Below are 25,146 nucleotides of genomic sequence, written 5' to 3'. Positions count from 1 at the left end.
CTATTCGAAATTACACATATATATCTCAAAGGCGACTGCAAAAGCAGATTTGTCCTTGGTGTTCCCACGTAAAAAAATTGATTCGTCCTGCTATTTTGTTTCGGAACAAAAAAATTCAGTTGGGCCAACAGTTCGACACTGTCAAGATTTCCCCTCAACAAACCAACCACGAATCTTATAGCATGCAATCGCCTTTTTATCTCCAGACAATGGACACCGAATCTGGATAGCAAAGTTGATGATCATATCCACGTGGTGTATAAGAACCATCCTCCCTAAAAGAAAGCCATTTGAGAAATCTTCTCTGAATAGCCTCAAGATGGTTTATATGGCATTTATATATCGGACGCCAAATGAGACAGCCATATTCCAGTTTGCTCCTCACAATGCTGTTGTAGAGTCGAATCAAGGTTGATGGATGGGAAAACAATCTGCCGTTGCGAACAATAAAACCGTATAATCTTAACGCCGGGATGAGTAGCTGATTGATATGCGGCACAAAGGTAAACTTTTGGTCAAATACAAGACCCAAATCTCTCAACTCCGTCATGCGAGATAGCACAACACCACCAACAGTGTAATCGAAGTGGATTATATTTTTGTTTCTAGTGTAACCAACAACATTACACTTAGAAGCATTCAGACAAAGCATGTCGTTACTGCACCAATCAATGATGATGTCAATTGCTCTCTGCAACATCCTGCAATCGTCAAGGGAGGTGATGCTCAAATAAATCTCTTGAGTACCGGAACAAATTTTGCTATCTTCCATCGAGATGGAAAGACATTTGTTCTTAATATCAAATTATAAATATGCTCGAGTGGCACTGAGAACGCGCTGATACAGTCCGAATAAAGCTAGGAACCAAGTCCGGACCAGAGGTCATTTTACCACTGAGCTTCATTGCACTACCTTGAATGTCGGATTGGGTAACAGAATCAATAGCGATAAAGTCTAGATCATGCCGTTCACTAACAAATTCCGTGCTCACAGGGTCATCAGACGAGTAAACCGAACTAAAGTGAAGCGAAAAGGCACTGACAATGTCTCCAGGTTTATTATACGAATCAACCCCATCCGCCACAACACCAGGAAATCTCGAGCGGCCCCTTCTTTCTTGAATGACCGACCAGAATGTCGTAGGATCGTTAGCGATCGATTCTTCTGCACAAGAGATGAAGTCCTTGTAATCAGTTTTGATTTTTGACTTAACGATTGCTCTTAGAGTCCTAAATCGTTGGAGGGAAGAATTATCATTTGATCTCTTGTATCTACGATAAGCACTTTCTTTCATACGTATGTATCTAATTAGAACCGGAGAGAACCAAGTGGGAAATCTTCGGCTCCTCTTTATCTTGTAGGGAACAGTCTTATTAATAATGTCCTCAACCACTGAGTAGAGAGCATTGCATGCCCGTTCCACATTCGTCGCGTTCACAACGTCAGACCAGCCAACCTCGGAAATCATCCGGTACATCATGAGAAAGTTAGCTTTTCTGAAGTTAAATTCTCTAGTGCACTTATCCTCCGCCGAAGTCATGCGTAGCGGCAGGACGATGATTCAGGTCGAAAGAAAATGGGGAATGGTGTGGATCAACACCAACCAACCCCGCAGATTTGCCAGTTGTAGCACAATCGATATTAGAAAACCCCAAATCCAGTAATCTACCATTTGAATTAGGAATAGTATTGATCTGTTTCAACTCAAGAACTTTTGAGAACATCGAAATTGAAAATAGACTTATAATCCACCACGGCATCGGAGCTGAACAGCGGAGCATTGAAATCGCCTATAAGAATATCATTTTTATTCAAAATCTGGTCTATGGAACTCAGAACGTCAAAAAAGTGTTCAAAGGAAGCAGCATCTGTATTGGGATGTATATAAATCACGAGAATCAGTACGCTGTTTATCCCTGTGTCCAGACTAAATCCCACTATGTCGATGGATGGTACAGCATTTCGCAATGTTGACAAGTCAATACACTCCGAGTGGTAATTCTCATCGACCGCCAGAAGCACACCGCCTCCCGTAGACAACTGACACGACTCCAGGTCTCTATCGCATCTGTATACCCGGTATTTATCCGGAAAGAGCTCCGAATTGAAGACACCATACTGCAACCATGTCTTGCTCAAACAAATTATATCAAAATCGGCAACATTGACGTTACAAAAAATCCATCTGTCTTAGAATTGAGCCCACGTACATTCTGAAGCACGAAAGCTTGTTGGTCCTGCAACTGGGTCTAGTTAATTTAAAGGTGTAATGACAGGTGTGCCCCGCACATTCTTCATCTGGATATCCTCTCCGTCCTGTTTTCGCCGGTCGAACTCACGCTTTACTTTTTTATAATAAGCAGTCTGTCTAGGTGTTTTATCAGAAGAAATCGACAAGTTATATTCCTTAATCCGTTTGGACTTGGACAGGATCTGATGGACCTTACTGTCAGACGCGAGAACAACCCTCACTGGTCGAGGTTTATCTGAGGATGGATAAAATCTTCATACTCAGTGCACCCTCCTGACACTCGTTTCAAAGCCTGGACTGATAAATTTTAGGACATCAGCAACACTCCGACCATCTGCATCATCCACCTGCCCCCCAGTGGTTGTGGTACTAAGAGGTGGCTCTTTCAAACCATAGAGCATGATGTTATCTTTCCTGCGCATACGATCCTCAGTCTCGCGAACTACTTCCTCGAAAGTTTCATCGTCGAGAATATTCGAACTGACGTTTTATTGGGAAGAAGCAATTGAAGTTTTCAATTCGGTGATATCTCTTTGTAGCGATACAATGAGGCTTTTTAGAGAAGTAATGTCATTTCCAATGGCCACACACTTAACACAACTCCAAGAGACAGCCTTCTTCGAATTTATCACCCGCATCTCAGAACTAGTCATTCCTATGCAGGAATTCCCAAACAGTTGTTGACAAACAGAACATGACAACAACAGGTGATCCTCGAATATTTTCCTGCAACAGTGGCACGGCTTTCCCATTATGAGTAATATGAGGATCTAAAATCTGATAGCATACAGATGTCGGGATAACAGGCGAATGTTTATATGATAAATACACTTATCGGTACGTCTACCGTATCGACGAATCCCGGTCTATGAACTGGGAATTGAAATATCAAAGAGAAATACGATGAACCCACGCACAGGTGAAACACGCGTACAGATGAAACCCTAGAAAATGAGAAGAAATAATAATAATAACTCGAAAAATGAATATAAACAGTAGAGTAATAAAAACGCGCGTGCGATCACATTAACTTCATCGACAAACCTGATGTTGAAAGTATATTTGAAAAATACGACTCTGTTGCTCGCAGTTTAACAATGATTATATACTGGGGTTTAGTTCGACTATCCACAGATATATGGTTACTGGCCAATGATTGATTTTTTCGAGATTAGCTGTCTTCGAGTGGCGGTCTCTATCTCATTCGTAGACAACAACTACAAATTATTTTGGCTTCACTTGGCTAAACTGAGTTGTCGCTCTAGGGGGTTGAATACTCAAAGCTTGTATCTATGTTCCAAGTCTGTCTGTATCATTAAACATTACGGTGGATCACTGATATCTACTGAAACACCAAACAAACGATTCACTGAACCGTAGGTATACCCAACCCCGTTATTTATTTTGAAATCATTCATTAAGAGGGTACTAAACCGAAAATATATAAAACTTTTTGGTCTTACCGAAGAGAGTAAAATAAATTGGTCCTCTAATTTTGACGGTCAAATATTGCCAATAGTATATATGGATAACCCTTAGAAAATTATCATCACAAAATCCAGTGATCTTCTTACTTGCAACTCAATGTACCTACTACATATTCGATTTCTTAAAGAAAATATATCTTAAAAATAATAATCATAGTCTTTTGCTGGGCGTTTATCGCACTAGAAAGTTGTATAATATATAATGAGACCTAGTATTACCCAGGATGTCTTATATCAGGAACCGATCTATCTAATGCTATCTTATCACTCAATGCAGCATTGAATCCATTCATTTTGTATAATGCTTCATAATTGTCCATCTCATTATTTTTTAAAACGTATGGTTTTCCTTGTTCTCCAGGTCCTATCCCAAACAAAAATCAAATGAATATGAATTATCGGAATATGTGTAGTCCATTCATAAATTATTGACATCTCAAAAGGACTAAAAATTCCAGATCAAGCTCAACATCTGGTCATAAATTTCTCTAGTGTCAATAACGGAACTAAAATATACGGGGTGGTCCAAATCGTAACCAAGAAATTTTAACCACGTATTCTACATCAAAAATAAGCCCTAGTTTTTCATATAAACATATGTCGAGAAATGTTTCCTCTCCGAGATGCAGGGTGTTGAAATTATAGGAAAAAAAGTTTCTTATTAATAACTTTCACACTGCTTGAAAAATTTTGATGAAATTTGAGACATAGGTTTTGAGCGTCAAGGGGCACTTTTTGCATATTATAATTTCTTTTTTATTCTACCAGTGGCGTCCGTACTGCGGCGAGACTGAATATTTTCAGATAAAAAAATGTTACGCCACTGGGTTTTCCAACAACAAAAATTACTATTTAAATCCTTATTTAATTTGGAGCAAATTCGGTTTCTTGACTTTTTGCTATACGAGGCACCGTTTCCGGTTAAAAAAATAAAACACATTCTCATGCATGAAGAAATCGCCAAAATTTGATGTAGCAAAAATAGTCTTATTATCATTATGTACCTCATATCAAATTTCGGCGATTTCTTCATACATGAAAATGTGTGTTAATTTTTTTAACCGGAAACGGTGCCTCGTACAGCAAAAAGTCAAAAGACCCAATTTGCTCCAAATTAAATAATGATTTGAATAATGATTTTTATTGTCGGAAAAATCAGTGGCGTATCATTTTTTTATCTGAAAATATTAATTCTCGCTGCAGTACGGACGCCACTGGTAGAATAAAAAAGAAATGATATTATGCGAAAAGTGCTCCTTGACACTCAAAACCTATGTCTCAAATTTCATATAAATATTTCAAGCAGCGTGAAAGTTATCAATAAAAAACATTTTTTTTCTATAATTTTACCACCCCGTATCTCGGAGAGGAAACATTTTTCGACATATGTTTATATGACAAACTAGTGCTTATTTTTGATATAGAATACGTGGTTAAAATTTCTTGGTTACGATCTGGACCACCCTGTATAAATATGACCTATACTACTAGGAAAGTACTTAAAATGAAGTAGTCAAATTCCCTAGGTGTGTGAGCCCTTTTTTCACTTTGGCGTACCTTTTTTTGAGATTCGAAAATATCACGATCTCATAGAAAAAAGGATGAGGTTTCCGAAAAAAATTGTTTCATAATTGTGCCAGAATTGTATCATGGTTAAAAATTGAAATGAAAAATACAAATTTCATTTTTAACGAATTCTTCAAGCCGATGAAGATCATAATTTTTTTCTAGAAGTCACTGTCAGCCTTAAGAACATATCCAAAATTGGGAACAATCGATTCACGAGTTTCCGAAAGAATAGTTATTTTCCTATCATGTGCGGAAAGTGATACTCAACTGCTTACCCGAACTCTGCTTCGCATCGTTCGAGCAACGGCAGTTTCGTGCGGGCAAGACACTTTCCGCAAGAGTTAGGAACAATATTTTTTTTACAAGCGCTTGAAATATATAAAAATATCCATTTTACGAAATAGATCATATCTCATTCGATTGATTCATATATAATGACTTAATTCTGCATGTCGTTACCATGGGTTTCCCATGTTGGCGTTCGGTGCATAGAGATATGATAGAATTTAATTTACTCTATAATTATTTATTTGCGTGCGGGAAAGGTACTCTTTGCAACTTGAAATGTGTGCGAGAAAAAGGTTGAACTCGCACGCTTGTAGAAAAAAACATTTCATCGAAGAACAAATTTTCATTCATGTTATTAACTTTCCGAGGTGAAATTATCACTTCTATGAATTTCCAGAGGAAAAAATTTCTCGAAAAGTCTCGCCATTAGCTACGATACGTATCCTGGTAAAATTGAAAAAAGACGTTCGATAAGTGCTGCCATCTTTTCGATGAAAGTAGAAACTATTGTAATATTCGTAACTTCTACTCATCGTTCAAGTGTTCTGGCAACTCCCCACATTCTGGTAGTGTTTCCCCCTTTACCTTATAAGGATGGCGGGAAAGTCCCGTGGTATAAACTCCTCTTGAGGCATAGAGATGGAGGCTAAGATGTCTAAAATTATGGTATACTCACTGATTCGATTTTGTTTCATTTTTGTCGGGGATATCGGGTCAGTTTCATTTTTCCCACTGTAGGTAGCGCTGTTTCGAATTTGACCGAGCATTGTCAATTGATATTTGAAAATAATTTGAATATTTTCCTACGACTTACGAATATGTTGTATACAGGCTGTCCCAGAACTAGTGAATCAAACGTCACACCACGATAGAGTGGATCAAATGCTATCGAATGACACCAACAAGAGTTGAGCGAAAATGTACCGTTTCTGAAAAAATCTAACCTAAAGTTGCCGATTTTCGAACCATTTTTTCAATCACAAGGCCAATTTGTGATTAAGGATAGCGTTTTTCTCCCATATTATTCTGAGTAATAAAAATCATGTAGAAAAAACAATTGTTTCATTTACATTTACTTAGGTTATCGATTAACTACTTAAAATACTTTCAATTAGGGGAGATAAAACAATAATCTTAGTTCAATATAATTTAAAATCGATATCCTTTTTCACAAACTGGCCTCATGATTAAGAAAAATAGTTCAAAAATCTGCAACTTTAGCCCCCGGTTTCATAAAGCTCGATCGGTGAATCAACGCTTGATTGACAGATAAACGTCAATTTGTTTTCAATCAATAATTCAGCCATAAGAATTCGGAATTCAATTCTCGAATCGAATTATGATCTATATACATCTATTCAATGATTCTAAATTGCTTCTTGTTCAATATATGTAGGAATGAAAAAGTTTTACTGATTTTGTTTTTGAAATCCAGTGACTGTCAATTCGTCGATCGGGCAGTAAAAGTTTTATGAAACCCGCTGTTAGTATTTTAATAAAATTCTGATTATTTTGGAAATGGTATGTGAAAATGTATTAGTTTCGAGAAAGGGTGTAGAACATTCATTTATTCAACATGTCGTCCAGTTTTCTGTATGGACAATCAAGAACTACAGCTAAGAATTCGATGTTGTTGGAATTTGAGGCAGAACCAAGTCAGATGAACGAACATTCGGGACGTATATAGCTAAGTTTTATGGCAACTTCAGCAATATTTCAAAGGAACTGTATTGGAAATACGCAATATGATGTGAACAGAAATACATGAATCTATTCGTCTCTCAAATATTCTTCACGAGAAAATTCCCTTTCCGTCAACTGAATATATTGGATAATTGATGAAACAACTGTGTTTTATCAAAATCATATTGAATTACCCTTCTTATGAATACAATTTTTCAAACAGAAATTATCTTCAAGAAGAATAGTAAATATAAACTAATCGTGTTGAATTATTGACAGATTTGTTTTTACAACAAAAAATAAACTGTAAATCGCAAATATTCCTCAACAGCTGACAAAATGAGAAAGTTCATATTTTGAGCTCGTTGTTCGATATTCGATATCAACGAAAACAAAATAAAATGAGAAAGTATCATTGGACTTCCTTTGCTAGAACAAGGATAGAACAAAGCAAATGACATGGTGGCGCCGCCACGAAACTGATCCTTTATCCCCTATTTGTTGATGCTTGCAAAAGTGACAAGTGGACACACCAGTGTTTTAGACATCTTATGTTTAGCATAGAAATTTTGAGACAGATGAACAAGGAGATATAGGAAAGGAGGAGCAAGTGCAGATCGGAAATACTCGGCTGCGTCCAATGACGTCACACTAGCGCGCATTGGCGTAGATTAGAAATTTCACATCACTGAACTGAGGTGTAAACAAACAGACGAGGTAAGATGTACATTTTTAAGTAGAACGATATGTCCTGCAGGGAAAACGTTGGTTTTTAACATATTGGATCAGAAACTTCTACATCCAGAGTTATGAAATTGAATTTATCACAATAACATGAATGATATAGTATAGTATAGTATAGATATACGAGAACAGTTAGTGCAGACGTTTGGAATTTGAAGTACACCAACAGCAATATAGTTCTGAAGTTCAGTACTGAAGGCATATGAGCTAAATGAAAAGAAGAAAAAATGTCGCTATATGATTATCTGACCTAAATATGCCTGTGGAAATATATATATATATATATTCTTTTGAAAAAGAGTGTTACAAACTTTTACAATCTGAAAATAACAATGAAGCGGGTGTAAAGAAATGGAACAAGAAACAGATCCTAAAAACCTGTTCCAGGTTCCAGATCTCAGTGTAAGCAGAGGAAAAATGTCAACGGGGTACCATACATATCTTCGTATGATACATGAAAAAAACAGAGATAAAAACCTCAGAAAAAACTCTCTGTTTGCCCGTATAAGTGTAATGATGATGTATTTGTGTAAAGAATAAGCTGAAAATAATTGAAATTGAAGGACATCTTCTTCATATGCCAAAATCCAAAAACTTCCTCCCATTCTTTGTACTATGATGGTTGACGAAGAATAATCTGAAAACAAAAAAGAAAGAAAAAACGAGAGGGGTGTGTTGCATTTTATATTACTCATTAAATAATTTTGAAATTAGTAACCCAACTCAAAAAAGAATCGGTAACCGAATGAATACCTTCGAAACCACCCCGAAAACGATATATTCCACAACTGTTCACCAAGTGGTCTATAGTTTCTTCTTCTGCACCACACTCACATCTTGGACTATCAACAGCATTCCACCTAAAGAGCATGCTATTACACCGACCATGGCCAGTCCTCAGTCGATTTAGTGTACACCAAATTTTTCTTGGAAGATCAAAGCCAGGAACTTTTTTTGAAGGATCAGTAATCAAATCTTTATTAAAGAGATTACATGAATTCCATTCTGATTGCCAAAATTCTTTATGGTTATTAGTTGAATACAGAAAATCATTAGTCCATAAAGGCTTACGAGATTTTAATCTGGCACTTCTAGAATCTGGTAAATATGATAAAATTGGAAATGAATTTGGGTAGGAATGGAATTTATTCCAAGACTTCGAGACTGCCACCTGTCGGCGAATATGAGGTGGTACGATGTTTGACAGAACGGGTAACCAATGCAAAGGTGTAGATTTGATAGTCCCCGTAACGATCCTCATAGAATCATTGAGTATGGTGTCGATTTTATTGACGTGAGCACTGTTGAACCAAACAGAGCAACAGTACTCAGCAGCAGAAAAAACTAGGGCCAAAGCTGCCGTACGAAGTGTGATGGCATCAGCACCCCATGAAGAACCAGCTAATTTTTGAATTATATTGTTCCTCGATTTTAATTTCAAACGTAAACTCTCCCATATCATTCAAATAGGAATTATTAGCTCACTAATCAAAAATTTATTGATATAATGAAATTGAATATGGAATATATAGCCTAAACGCCCAAAGTAGATAGGACAAACTTCAATATTCGATAGATCATCGTTATAAATCAAAATGAAAAATTGCTGGAGAAGGGAGCATCGAAGTCAAATGGGGCGAAATAATATGCATATGTGGGATCCATAGGAAAAATTTATTTTATGATGGAAGCAAAAAACAGGAAATTAATTAATTATTTTGTGCGTATTGTTGCCAATTTGTAGGTGCAAAGAGAGATCCCTTTTATGCTTCTGTCCCTTCGACTTTTTAAGTAGCATATTAGAGTATTTGACACGAATAACTTTTCTCAGATTCACAAAACAACCCAGTAAATCTTTCGGACAATCAATATTATTGTAAATTTTTGTCACTAGGCCTTTTTGATATTTTTCGCCTTGTGGATACTTCTATCAATAGGGATTTTCCGTTCAAAATATCTAAATCAACCTTTGAATACTGGCATATTCTTATATTGTAGACCTGAAAAATATTGCACATCATTTTGAATTGCATCGAACGAATTTCAAATAAGGATCTGCAAAATGAATTGAATAATTATTAATTATAGACTGAACATTCAAATTTCAGTTTTCGAAATAACGCACTCGTTTCAATTATGCAACATTTTCTACATTGACAAACTTATTTATAAAGTACCAATAACTTTTAAAAGTCTTCTCAGCACACACTAACGACGAAGTTTCTTTCCTAACGATTATTCTAAACAATTTACGTCCAGATAACCTACGCCACTGCTAACGACACCAGTTCTGTAAATTCAGCTTGACATAGGTGTCCAATGTCGTCATCATTTTCCCGACGAACTGGTGACCTGCGCCTCCTTTCCTATATCTCCTTGACAGATGAATATGCAACTACAATCTGGTTCGATTTTTGCTATTTTGATTGAATTCAGAAATTTTGTTGTTTCTTTTTTTTTCTCTTTGTTCGATGATTTGATTATTCTATGGAGAATGAATATTGGCTCCGCCGTTTGTATTAAATAAATAAATAATTCAAAATATCCTCCGTGCCTAGACAGAAGGTGTCACAGGAATCAGGCTCTCCCCCAAAAAATCTACATCTTCCAAAATATCGGATTGGAATTTTGGACAAGGGGATTAAGCGGTTTAACTGGAAATGGCTGTAGTGTAACTTTCGATTTCTTTATATGATGTGACTTATGTTTTTGCATATTCCAATTCTTAAGTTGAACTTAGAGTTGGTCTGCCATACGTCCCGGTACACCGGAATGTCCCACTTTCACTCCCTAGTTTCCGGTGAGTTATTGAGTTGTCCTGGTCAAAAATGTCCGATGAGTGGAAAGCTAAAGATGTGCGCTCACGTAGTATTTCCCTAGTGTGCACTATATTGGGGCATATGCACGAAGAAGTAGTAAATTATTTTACTTCAGTTTATTGAAAGGAACTTACATTTTTTGAGCAACTGACAAAGAAAGTATTACAGTACTAGCAAATACTCTTCTTTATACATACAACCCATTATGTGCATTTCCATTCGATGCCATAATGAGCAGATTTTGTGGATCAAATAGACGTGAGAAAGCAATATAAAGCTAGAAGAAAACTAAAAATAAACTTACAAACTCCAATTATCGAAAGATAAGCGCAACGTATTCTAAAAAAAATAACAATTCCCTATACCTCGATCAAGCAACGTCCTACGTTCATTGTCCAAATCGAAATGCTAATTCCATTCATACCTGATCTTCGACCAGTCATATCTCGCGAAATATTCGTTAGAAAACTATGATGTAAGGAGCACTCTCGTTCAGGAGTGAATGTCGCATATAAGGGTCTCATTCATTTTTTATATTAACTTATACCATGCCAGTCAAAAGCCCTTTTCAAATAAAACATTATTTTGGATTGAATTAAAAATGCGAAAATTGGTTATCGTGGGTCTTATATAGATGACATAGCGAACATTCTCATAGAACTATTTGAACTTTACAAACTTGTACGCAGTTCACCCAGCGTCAGATATCAAATCCTGAAATTAACGGCTTCATTCACGACTTGTTTATATCATCTCATCTCTTCATCATATAGGAATGAATTTTACAGGAAAACCTACTTGAATAGATTCTCTGCACAACAGTGAAATTCCTATCAAATCGGGCATTCGGGTTCCAGATTTACTTGAAGACAAACATACAAACAAACAAACCGACAGACTTTTATACATTTATAATAGAAGTATGTAAAGATTTTCAATGGATATGTTTAATTTTATCGGAGAAAATGAAGTGTAACCCAACTACCTAGTAAAAAAAAACAAGCCAATATCCGTGCGCCTTTCTCTTATCCTCAGATGATTATTGAATCAATTAAAACCAATCAGATGAGTTTTCAAATTCTGTGTGTCACTATCCTGTTGCAACATTTATGGCAGCCCTAGACCCTAGTGAAATTTTGTCAAGAAGAAAATAATATAGTTGTTTATAAAATAAGTGGGCTAAATTAACCCATGAGCCCGAATTTGCTCCAGAATTATCTTATTTGACGTTTATTTACTCATGTTCATGTTATTTTATTTCACTTGTGTATTCACAACAGAGGTTTAAATAGAAAAGACAATTTACTTATTTATTATAAAATTAGGTTACGCCAGCCTACTTATAATGCAACAGAGAATCGAAAAGCAGGAAAAAGTATTGAATTTTTTTATCGTGTAACATTCATGTGAATAGCAACATATGATGCATTTTTGAAATCAGCAAAAAAATTGCAGCAAGATGAAAGAACTTTCAACTATAGTTTATATTTAAAAAATCAGAAATCCCTGTCGTATCTCGAAAATGACTTCATTCAAAAATTTATTGATTGGCGTTTATTTACTCATGTTCATGTTATTTTATTTCACTTGTGTATTCACAACAGAGGTTTAAATAGAAAAGACAATTTACTTATTTATTATAAAATTATGAAGTTAGGTTACACCAGCCTACTTATAATGCAACAGAGAATCGAAAAGCAGGAAAAAGTATTGAATTTTTTTCTCGTGTAACATTCATGTGAATAGCAACATATGATACATTTTTGAAATCAGCAAAGAAATTGCAGCAAGATCAAAGAACTTTCAACTATAGTTTATATTTGAAAAATCAGAAATCCCTGTCGTATCTCGAAAATGACTTCATCCAAAAATTTATTGATATCATATTCGAATTCCTCATAAAAAAGTGCCTGTAGAATGTAACAACAGATTTCGAATACGAGTTCAAATAAGCGAGTTATTCAGCTTCATTAAAAATGACAATTTCTCAGTCTTCGTTCATAACTCAAAATCTATGAACGTTAGGCTGGATCTGTTTTCAGATTTGGATTAGTCAAGAAAAAAGAGCTCGAGAATATGCCGTCCGTTTTCTTCTAGGTGCTGTAGTTCTCGACATCCCCTCAGTAGACAACGAATTTTGCCCACCCTGTACATATATTAAGAAGGAATCAAAAATTTTTTGGATAAATTATGTAAAAATTTTTGATTCCTTCTTTTCAGTCATTCCATTGTTCACATTTTATTCATATATTAGTTTTTATATTTTTGACCTCTTCTTTTTATATTCTGGACCTTTCTGTTGTTTTTTGACTCAACCTGAACGCTTGGTAACAATTACCTTTTGTTGTAGCCTGATGAAGGAAATAAAATTACCGAAACGTCGGTGAGAGAATAGTTGTTTTAATTTCATGTTCCTTGTGCCGATATTCACCTTTAATATAAACACCATATTCAATTGAATTTGTAATTAATGAAAGAAAAGCATTGGTATGTCTTCTATGAAGCTAAAAAGTTAGGAATTTTCATGCAAAAATCTACAAGTTACTACTACATTGGAATTAAGTCCTATTTGAGGAAATTTTAAGGGTTCTTTCAGATTTCACAAGAATTTTCTGAGAATGATATGTAATTGACACATTGAAATAATGTAGAATTCACCGGAAGTTGAACGAATCTGAAATCACCCTTTATATATGAGGGGTTCATAGCTGAAGTGAACCAAGTCCATGCAGCCTAGTTTTGAGTTAAATGACTCGGAAGTTGTTCATCACGAATTAATTCAAAATGTGAATGTAAGCATATGCGTACATTCTAACATTTTAAAATCTAAAAAAGTCACTTTTGAATTAATTGGTGATGAACAACTTCTAAGCCATTTATTTTAAAACTAGACTTGGTTCACTTCAGCTATGAATCCCCCATATACAGGCTTACTAGGCGTAAGTCTGTGGGCTAGTTCTAAAGCTCACGGAAAATGGAATCCTACCATAATCTTTGTATTTTTCTTAATTTTGTGGTTATCAGGAGAAACACAAAAGTCTCTTAAAAAACTAAATTTACAGTTTCTCAGCCAGTATCTTTTAATTAAGACGCTGAAACACGTAAGTTCCGCATGTACTTATTTTTTGAAAATAAACACAGCGTCAAGAGGTTCATTTCTGAGATCATTTTCTGAAACATGAAGGTTTGTGGAATATCTTAACAAATATTACCAGTGCAAACGGTTCAATAGTCTGTATGTCCTCCTCTTCTTTCCAAGATTTACTCGTCGATGCATTGAAAAAAATCACACTCTTATCATTTTGTCTCCTTGGGGATGTTATTCCACGCTTCCACAGCAGCAATACGCGTTGCAAAGTAAGCGATACGCTCTCTGGTGGCAGCCAGAGTAACCCGAGTATGGCTGTAACTATAGAAATCGGGCCCTGAGGAGCACCTAGATTCGAATGATAGTATACACAGTTAATTAAATTCACTGAGCGAAAAGTCATTTTATTAACTGTTAGTCTATTTCAACATCTAAACACGCATCCAAAATCAACACTCAAAAAACGATTAGCTTTAGTGGTTATGAAAACAATAACAACAATGGTCATAGTATAGTTCCGTACTGACCGTACTGCTCACCCTAGCATTGCAATCTCATTTCGCAACGCCAATGATCAAACCAACATTTCTGGGGGCGTTGATAAGTCGCAAATCCTACAAGTTTCTGATGGGCTTCTGATCAGGTGAGTTCGCAGGCCACGGCAATCTGTTGATTTGGTCTTGCTCAAGAACCCTTTCATTATTTTGTCCCGCCTGGATATGGAGCAATCTGGCGAGGAAGGCCAGTCTCTGAAGACGGCAAGGACCTCTGCAAAAGCCTTCCACCATGATCCCTCGCCCATTCTAAACGAACAGTTCTGGGCCGTTGTAGTGAAGTTGGTAACCTCAAATACCGCCTCAAGAGAAGATTTGCACAATGAAGCCGTCTTCTAACAATAGAGGTTGATAAAACAAGATCAAATGTGCGCTGCATGTGAATTCGTAAGGCAGTGGTTGGGATCATGCCGATGTCTTTGAGCATGATAATTGACTAAATAACGATCTTGCCTCTTATTAAGAACTGGGCGTCTTTCACTTCGTGGTCTACTTAGGATAGTGCTATCATCTTCGTATCTCTGGATTCGTTAGGATGTGGCACATAACCAGAAATGTCAAAAATTTACACCTAGCCAGAGACAACAACGAGACGGTCAACTCCTTCACTAAATTTGTCCGATTCAGGCTATGTCAATCATCTTTGTCTATTTCACTGAAAATAACATAAATCTATCTTTGTCTACATCAACGGCCCTGTATGTAGAGGCGCTGCATACGGTTTTGCTGGCGTTGCCAAATGTATAAATATAAACTGCCATTGCGAGATAATTAACAAAATCAATGTTCCATTTCCAATGGCGAAAGCGCTATTCTATGTTCATCAGTCCACGTGCAAATACTTGTGGCAACACGGAATACACCTACACATGCGTCAACTGAGTGACAGTGGTTTGAAATTTAAATTTTGTGAGACTTTGTTTATGACAAATTATGCAAATACTTGTGGCAACACGGAATACACCTACACATGCGTCAACTGAGTGACAGTGGTTTGAAATTTAAATTTTGTGAGACTTTGTTTATGACAAATTATTCTTTTAAAATGGTTAAATGTTTTATTTGTGGAGCTGGAGAAGATGAAGTACCAAAAATGCATCGATTTCCAAATAATATTAACAAGTAAGTTGAAGATATTTATACCAGTGATAACTGTGAATACAATGTTATTTTTTATATTTTCAGATCCAAAATCTGGCAAGAAAAACTAGGAATGAGATTCATGGGAGAGAATCTCCGAAATTACAGAATATGCTCTAAACATTTCACTCTAGAGTCATACACAGATTCTATAAATCATAGACTGCTCAGAGATGCAGTTCCAATGCAGTTCTTAAATAAATCACTCGCTTCGACTTCTGCAACGCCAGAAAAATGTGAAGAAAGCAGATTTATTGTATCTGAAAGTAGCAATGATATGCCAATCGAATCTGATATTATTAAATTTAGGTATGTTTTAAATCAGGACCGGCTCTCTAGTGTATACAACGCCCCGATTCAAAATAAACTTTGGCGCCCTTTTTCCTTTGTTTGTATGCTGTTATCAAGAATATTTCAATATGAGAGGAATTGAAAATTCTCAAAAACTGTAGGTATATAAAAATTGAAGTTCACATTGTTTTTAGATGCAGAGGGGTCCTCTCATAGTATGCAGTTGGATCAGCCACAAACACCCAAACGAAGAGGCAGAATTTTCAGAGATATAGAAAATTTCTTCATGATACACACTTCACCCAGGAAAAAGAAATTGGTGAAAATCATCCAGCAAAAAGAGGACCACTTACGGAAACTCAAAAAACAGTGTAGACCAGGCATGGGCAAACTCTTTGAGGGGAAAATGAAAAATTACCTAGGCGGGCCAAAAAAAATACACATTTTTACAAGTGATTAACTTTTTTCGATTTTTACATCAAACATGACTAACATCCTAGAAAAGTAAAAAAAATGACAAAAATTAATTATTGTTCGGTAGGATACGGAAGAGTATGTGAAAAATGAAACTGTGATTCAGCTTCTAAGAATTGTCCATACTCTGGTAGAAATTGGCCGTGATGATGCTAAAAGCTGGTCACTAAAGGTGCCAACAGATTACTCTGACGTGACGTGGGCCCAAGTCATAATATGCATTATTCCAAAATCTAATATAGAATTTTTTGCGGAAGCGTTAAATTAGTCAGACGTGACGTTGACACGTGTATTCCCACGTTCCCACATTGAACGCTTCCGCGCAAAATCCGATGTTAGATTTTTGAATCATGCGCATTATGACATGGGCCCACGTCAGGTTAGAGTAATCTGTAGGCACATTTATAGTCGGTTGCTTACGCTGCTATTCATAGTTTCATAGTGGAAAACACCTGTTCACATAACAATATGCAGTTGTTTCCGAGATATTATGATTATTCATTAAATATGCCCACGATACCAGATTCCGCCCGCCATATTTGGTGCTCCTCCCTCCAGTAGTAATGTTGTAAATATTAGTCAAAGGTACTTTGAAGGACGTGATTGTTTGTTTCTTGAAATTTTTGAAAAATATGTGATATTCTTGTTGCTCTCATCAATGAAAATCAAAAGGTCAAAAATACTTCGAATTACACAGACGTTGACAACGAACCAAACGAAAATTTTAATGACTTCTTTGAACCCTTTGGCGTTCACCATATTGATAGTGAATAGAAAAAAAGAGAGCCTTATTTTTGGTGAAAACTTTATTTGGAGACTGCAAAAGCAACGTCCGCTCGACCGGTTTCGGTGAATCAAATCACCATCCTCAGGAGTCAAGTAACAGGACGACTGCAACGAGAGAAGATATATTCAAGATTCAAAGATTTTCAAGAAAATAGGAAGTGAAAAACTCACGGTGCAGCAGCCCTGTTATGACTTTTCAAGTGAGCAGAAAAATCGATCGGTCCTCACTGTTGTCGACATATAAAATCCTATGAAATATTAAAAACACTCAGCTCAAATTCGAAATTCGTTAAAATATCTAGGTTACATAAAACATAAACAACACAAACACGAAAGAATGTAAAGAGCACAGCGCGCAGGGATGGACCGCGACTATTGAAGACGGATCGACGAACGACATACGGGAGTCGACACTCGACCGTCAGTCAACACATAGGCGGGGGCACGAAAGGGTAAAAAATGTGCGGGGTCCTGAGGTCGTTAGTCGCTCACTACCGGGGTTGTCTCCTCCACAACCGGTTCCATCTTAAGCATATCGAAAAGGCGTGGGAAATCGTGCGTGGACAGAGAATTTAGAGCGAGCAGAGACTTGTCTTCGATGTGGCAGAAAATCTCCATCTCCTCCAACACACACTGCCTCAAACCAAAGCTGGATGGATGAATGATTTTAGCGTCCTTCTCCGGGTCGAAAGGGTGACCGGTGAATCTCAGGTGTCTGCCGAATATTGACTTATCGCAGTTGCTTCTTTTTTGGCTTCGAAGGTGTTCGTTAATTCTCTGTTGAAGAGGTCTACCAGTTCTTCCAATGTAAACAACGTTACAGTTTGGGTCTCCACATGTCAATTTGTAGACTCCGCTTTGCTTTAGCGGTGGTATGCTATCTTTATTATGTACCAGGAGGTTATATAGGGTGTTAGTAGATTTATAGGCCACTCTGACATCGTAGTTGTGGAACAAATTTCCCACTCGGGAAGACAGAGATCCAATGTAAGACAGTTTCATGTACTTAGTGTCAATCTTATGTTGTTGAAGAGCCGAAGCTTCACTGTTCAGACGTTTCAGCTCCTCCTTCCTCATCATGGAGTCCACCCAGCTAAGATCGTATCCATTACGGATTGCTACATGCCTGATAATGTTCAGCTCGGATTGGAAGTCCTCACTTGAAAGTGGTATGGTGAACAGTCGATGTATCAAGAACCTGAGACCTGAGAGGCGTTGACTTAAATGGTGGGAAGAACAGAAGTTTATAATATGGTCAGTCTGTGTTGGTTTCCGATAAATGTTGAACGATATTCGGTTATTCATACGCTTCAGTTTAAGATCGAGGAATGGAATCTCAGAATCCACTTCCATCTCCATAGTGAAGTTTATCCTCTGATGTAAGCTATTGATCAAGTGTAGGAAGTTGTCCAATTCACTGCGGTCACCTGTCCAGCAAACTATCACGTCATCGACGTATCTGTACCAGAAAAGTATATTCTTTATATAAGGGTTGTCTGTGTTAAAAACCAACTTCCTTTCGAAGAAAGACATAAAAATTTCAGCGAAACTTTGAGACAACGGGTTGCCCATCCCGAGACCGTCCTCCATTCTGTAGAATACGTTCTCAAACGAAAAATAATTCTGCTTTAAGCAGATCTCGACTAGATGAAAGATGCTCTTACAGTGATCGTCACTCAGGGATGATGTCCATAAGATGTGCTTGAACAAATTCATCGTCTGGGACACGGGTATACTCGTAAAGAGGTTCGAGACGTCGAAAGAGACCAAAATGGCGTTATCGGGTATGTGGGTGTCTCTCAGATTCACAACTAGTTCAGAGGAATTCAGAATGCTGTGTGGAGACCGATATTGAAGATTGGTGTGGATATAGTCGCTCAACCATCGTGCCAAGCCGCTCGCCAGGGTGCCACAAAATGAAAGAACCGGTCTTATGCAGATAGCTGGCTTGTGTATCTTTGGTAGCCCATATAATCGGGGAGAGACATGGTTCATTGGCAGAAATTTCTTATAGCTCTCACACACTTGAGGGGCATAGGTGTTGACGACGCTGGAGAAGTCTTTCTGATATTGCTTTATAGGGTCGTTTTCCAGTCTCACGAAACCATCTGCTGATATATATTCTAACACCATTGATTTGTAATCGTCCCTTGGCATAATCACCAGACAGTTCCCCTTGTCGGCCTTTGAAACAAAAAGCTTATTGGTGGATATCTTCTGTCTTATTGACTTTATAATGTTTCCGAATTTGTCGCGGGTGGAGAAGGATGATATACTCTCTTTGTACTTATTCAAAATGGTGTACAATCTGGAGGACAATGCGTTTGAGTGTTCTTTAACTATGGAGCGAATAGCACACTCCAAGTCTGCAATGAGAGACTTAACTCCGGAGATACCAGAGGGGGGAAGGGCAAACTTCAATCCCAGGCCGAGAAAATTGAGCTCATCTCTTGAGAACTTTGTGGTAGTCAGGAGTTTCACCCTTGGGTGGAAGGTATGGTTGATTGGTGAAAGAGTCGTGTGATCTACTTGGAATGGGTCACCTCTATCCCTCAATCTTTGTAGCTTATCATTAAGTGATCTAAATCTATGTCTGGATAGGTTATGTAACTTGGCATGCAACCTTACCCGCAACTCGTCCAACTCCAAAGGATGAAGTCTCATCTGCAATATGTCATCCAGAATCTTCATTTTTATTCTATTTCTATAGATGTTGGAATGCCACTTGTCGATTTCCCTCCTTATCCTAATCCTCGTGTGGTTGCGGAGAATATTCCCCTCGCGACGGATTGTGCTCAACCTATACGATCTCAATATGTAGTTTGGGCAAATGTTCTCCCTGAGACATGTCTTGTTGAACCAGATGTGACCTGATGCGATTTCTGTCTTTCTACCCAACTTGAAAAGTAGACGGGTTAAAACTGCCAGGCTAGCAACCATCATGACTTCTTTGAACCCTTTGGCGTTCACCATATTGATAGTGAATAGAAAAAAAGAGAGCCTTATTTTTGGTGAAAACTTTATTTGGAGACTGCAAAAGCAACGTCCGCTCGACCGGTTTCGGTGAATCAAATCACCATCCTCAGGAGTCAAGTAACAGGACGACTGCAACGAGAGAAGATATATTCAAGATTCAAAGATTTTTAAGAAAATAGGAAGTGAAAAACTCACGGTGCAGCAGCCCTGTTATGACTTTTCAAGTGAGCAGAAAAATCGATCGGTCCTCACTGTTGTCGACATATAAAATCCTATGAAATATTAAAAACACTCAGCTCAAATTCGAAATTCGTTAAAATATCTAGGTTACATAAAACATAAACAACACAAACACGAAAGAATGTAAAGAGCACAGCGCGCAGGGATGGACCGCGACTATTGAAGACGGATCGACGAACGACATACGGGAGTCGACACTCGACCGTCAGTCAACACATAGGCGGGGGCACGAAAGGGTAAAAAATGTGCGGGGTCCTGAGGTCGTTAGTCGCTCACTACCGGGGTTGTCTCCTCCACAACCGGTTCCATCTTAAGCATATCGAAAAGGCGTGGGAAATCGTGCGTGGACAAAGAATTTAGAGCGAGCAGAGACTTGTCTTCGATGTGGCAGAAAATCTCCATCTCCTCCAACACACACTGCCTCAAACCAAAGCTGGATGGATGAATGATTTTAGCGTCCTTCTCCGGGTCGAAAGGGTGACCGGTGAATCTCAGGTGTCTGCCGAATATTGACTTATCGCAGTTGCTTCTTTTTTGGCTTCGAAGGTGTTCGTTAATTCTCTGTTGAAGAGGTCTACCAGTTCTTCCAATGTAAACAACGTTACAGTTTGGGTCTCCACATGTCAATTTGTAGACTCCGCTTTGCTTTAGCGGTGGTATGCTATCTTTATTATGTACCAGGAGGTTATATAGGGTGTTAGTAGATTTATAGGCCACTCTGACATCGTAGTTGTGGAACAAATTTCCCACTCGGGAAGACAGAGATCCAATGTAAGACAGTTTCATGTACTTAGTGTCAATCTTATGTTGTTGAAGAGCCGAAGCTTCACTGTTCAGACGTTTCAGCTCCTCCTTCCTCATCATGGAGTCCACCCAGCTAAGATCGTATCCATTACGGATTGCTACATGCCTGATAATGTTCAGCTCGGATTGGAAGTCCTCACTTGAAAGTGGTATGGTGAACAGTCGATGTATCAAGAACCTGAGACCTGAGAGGCGTTGACTTAAATGGTGGGAAGAACAGAAGTTTATAATATGGTCAGTCTGTGTTGGTTTCCGATAAATGTTGAACGATATTCGGTTATTCATACGCTTCAGTTTAAGATCGAGGAATGGAATCTCAGAATCCACTTCCATCTCCATAGTGAAGTTTATCCTCTGATGTAAGCTATTGATCAAGTGTAGGAAGTTGTCCAATTCACTGCGGTCACCTGTCCAGCAAACTATCACGTCATCGACGTATCTGTACCAGAAAAGTATATTCTTTATATAAGGGTTGTCTGTGTTAAAAACCAACTTCCTTTCGAAGAAAGACATAAAAATTTCAGCGAAACTTTGAGACAACGGGTTGCCCATCCCGAGACCGTCCTCCATTCTGTAGAATACGTTCTCAAACGAAAAATAATTCTGCTTTAAGCAGATCTCGACTAGATGAAAGATGCTCTTACAGTGATCGTCACTCAGGGATGATGTCCATAAGATGTGCTTGAACAAATTCATCGTCTGGGACACGGGTATACTCGTAAAGAGGTTCGAGACGTCGAAAGAGACCAAAATGGCGTTATCGGGTATGTGGGTGTCTCTCAGATTCACAACTAGTTCAGAGGAATTCAGAATGCTGTGTGGAGACCGATATTGAAGATTGGTGTGGATATAGTCGCTCAACCATCGTGCCAAGCCGCTCGCCAGGGTGCCACAAAATGAAAGAACCGGTCTTATGCAGATAGCTGGCTTGTGTATCTTTGGTAGCCCATATAATCGGGGAGAGACATGGTTCATTGGCAGAAATTTCTTATAGCTCTCACACACTTGAGGGGCATAGGTGTTGACGACGCTGGAGAAGTCTTTCTGATATTGCTTTATAGGGTCGTTTTCCAGTCTCACGAAACCATCTGCTGATATATATTCTAACACCATTGATTTGTAATCGTCCCTTGGCATAATCACCAGACAGTTCCCCTTGTCGGCCTTTGAAACAAAAAGCTTATTGGTGGATATCTTCTGTCTTATTGACTTTATAATGTTTCCGAATTTGTCGCGGGTGGAGAAGGATGATATACTCTCTTTGTACTTATTCAAAATGGTGTACAATCTGGAGGACAATGCGTTTGAGTGTTCTTTAACTATGGAGCGAATAGCACACTCCAAGTCTGCAATGAGAGACTTAACTCCGGAGATACCAGAGGGGGGAAGGGCAAACTTCAATCCCAGGCCGAGAAAATTGAGCTCATCTCTTGAGAACTTTGTGGTAGTCAGGAGTTTCACCCTTGGGTGGAAGGTATGGTTGATTGGTGAAAGAGTCGTGTGATCTACTTGGAATGGGTCACCTCTATCCCTCAATCTTTGTAGCTTATCATTAAGTGATCTAAATCTATGTCTGGATAGGTTATGTAACTTGGCATGCAACCTTACCCGCAACTCGTCCAACTCCAAAGGATGAAGTCTCATCTGCAATATGTCATCCAGAATCTTCATTTTTATTCTATTTCTATAGATGTTGGAATGCCACTTGTCGATTTCCCTCCTTATCCTAATCCTCGTGTGGTTGCGGAGAATATTCCCCTCGCGACGGATTGTGCTCAACCTATACGATCTCAATATGTAGTTTGGGCAAATGTTCTCCCTGAGACATGTCTTGTTGAACCAGATGTGACCTGATGCGATTTCTGTCTTTCTACCCAACTTGAAAAGTAGACGGGTTAAAACTGCCAGGCTAGCAACCATCATGACTTCTTTGAACCCTTTGGCGTTCACCATATTGATAGTGAATAGAAAAAAAGAGAGCCTTATTTTTGGTGAAAACTTTATTTGGAGACTGCAAAAGCAACGTCCGCTCGACCGGTTTCGGTGAATCAAATCACCATCCTCAGGAGTCAAGTAACAGGACGACTGCAACGAGAGAAGATATATTCAAGATTCAAAGATTTTTAAGAAAATAGGAAGTGAAAAACTCACGGTGCAGCAGCCCTGTTATGACTTTTCAAGTGAGCAGAAAAATCGATCGGTCCTCACTGTTGTCGACATATAAAATCCTATGAAATATTAAAAACACTCAGCTCAAATTCGAAATTCGTTAAAATATCTAGGTTACATAAAACATAAACAACACAAACACGAAAGAATGTAAAGAGCACAGCGCGCAGGGATGGACCGCGACTATTGAAGACGGATCGACGAACGACATACGGGAGTCGACACTCGACCGTCAGTCAACACATAGGCGGGGGCACGAAAGGGTAAAAAATGTGCGGGGTCCTGAGGTCGTTAGTCGCTCACTACCGGGGTTGTCTCCTCCACAACCGGTTCCATCTTAAGCATATCGAAAAGGCGTGGGAAATCGTGCGTGGACAGAGAATTTAGAGCGAGCAGAGACTTGTCTTCGATGTGGCAGAAAATCTCCATCTCCTCCAACACACACTGCCTCAAACCAAAGCTGGATGGATGAATGATTTTAGCGTCCTTCTCCGGGTCGAAAGGGTGACCGGTGAATCTCAGGTGTCTGCCGAATATTGACTTATCGCAGTTGCTTCTTTTTTGGCTTCGAAGGTGTTCGTTAATTCTCTGTTGAAGAGGTCTACCAGTTCTTCCAATGTAAACAACGTTACAGTTTGGGTCTCCACATGTCAATTTGTAGACTCCGCTTTGCTTTAGCGGTGGTATGCTATCTTTATTATGTACCAGGAGGTTATATAGGGTGTTAGTAGATTTATAGGCCACTCTGACATCGTAGTTGTGGAACAAATTTCCCACTCGGGAAGACAGAGATCCAATGTAAGACAGTTTCATGTACTTAGTGTCAATCTTATGTTGTTGAAGAGCCGAAGCTTCACTGTTCAGACGTTTCAGCTCCTCCTTCCTCATCATGGAGTCCACCCAGCTAAGATCGTATCCATTACGGATTGCTACATGCCTGATAATGTTCAGCTCGGATTGGAAGTCCTCACTTGAAAGTGGTATGGTGAACAGTCGATGTATCAAGAACCTGAGACCTGAGAGGCGTTGACTTAAATGGTGGGAAGAACAGAAGTTTATAATATGGTCAGTCTGTGTTGGTTTCCGATAAATGTTGAACGATATTCGGTTATTCATACGCTTCAGTTTAAGATCGAGGAATGGAATCTCAGAATCCACTTCCATCTCCATAGTGAAGTTTATCCTCTGATGTAAGCTATTGATCAAGTGTAGGAAGTTGTCCAATTCACTGCGGTCACCTGTCCAGCAAACTATCACGTCATCGACGTATCTGTACCAGAAAAGTATATTCTTTATATAAGGGTTGTCTGTGTTAAAAACCAACTTCCTTTCGAAGAAAGACATAAAAATTTCAGCGAAACTTTGAGACAACGGGTTGCCCATCCCGAGACCGTCCTCCATTCTGTAGAATACGTTCTCAAACGAAAAATAATTCTGCTTTAAGCAGATCTCGACTAGATGAAAGATGCTCTTACAGTGATCGTCACTCAGGGATGATGTCCATAAGATGTGCTTGAACAAATTCATCGTCTGGGACACGGGTATACTCGTAAAGAGGTTCGAGACGTCGAAAGAGACCAAAATGGCGTTATCGGGTATGTGGGTGTCTCTCAGATTCACAACTAGTTCAGAGGAATTCAGAATGCTGTGTGGAGACCGATATTGAAGATTGGTGTGGATATAGTCGCTCAACCATCGTGCCAAGCCGCTCGCCAGGGTGCCACAAAATGAAAGAACCGGTCTTATGCAGATAGCTGGCTTGTGTATCTTTGGTAGCCCATA

At 38.4% G+C, this 25,146-nt stretch overlaps 1 protein-coding gene across 1 annotated transcript in view; it reads right to left on the bottom strand.

Moving 5' to 3' along the window:
* The window catches only part of LOC123310176 (N-acetylgalactosaminyltransferase 6-like), a 67,459-nt gene that overhangs the window by 26,825 nt on the left and 15,488 nt on the right, over positions 1-25,146 (bottom strand). The window contains exon 3 of the mRNA XM_044893589.1: positions 3,959-4,103. Coding sequence (XP_044749524.1) covers positions 3,959-4,103 — 145 coding nt within the window. The remainder of the gene's footprint in view (positions 1-3,958; positions 4,104-25,146) is intronic.

The sequence above is a fragment of the Coccinella septempunctata genome, chromosome 3, assembly GCF_907165205.1.
Source record: "Coccinella septempunctata chromosome 3, icCocSept1.1, whole genome shotgun sequence".
In the NCBI taxonomy this organism is placed as follows: Eukaryota; Metazoa; Arthropoda; class Insecta; order Coleoptera; family Coccinellidae; genus Coccinella; species Coccinella septempunctata.
This window is presented reverse-complemented; position numbering and strand designations above follow the sequence as displayed.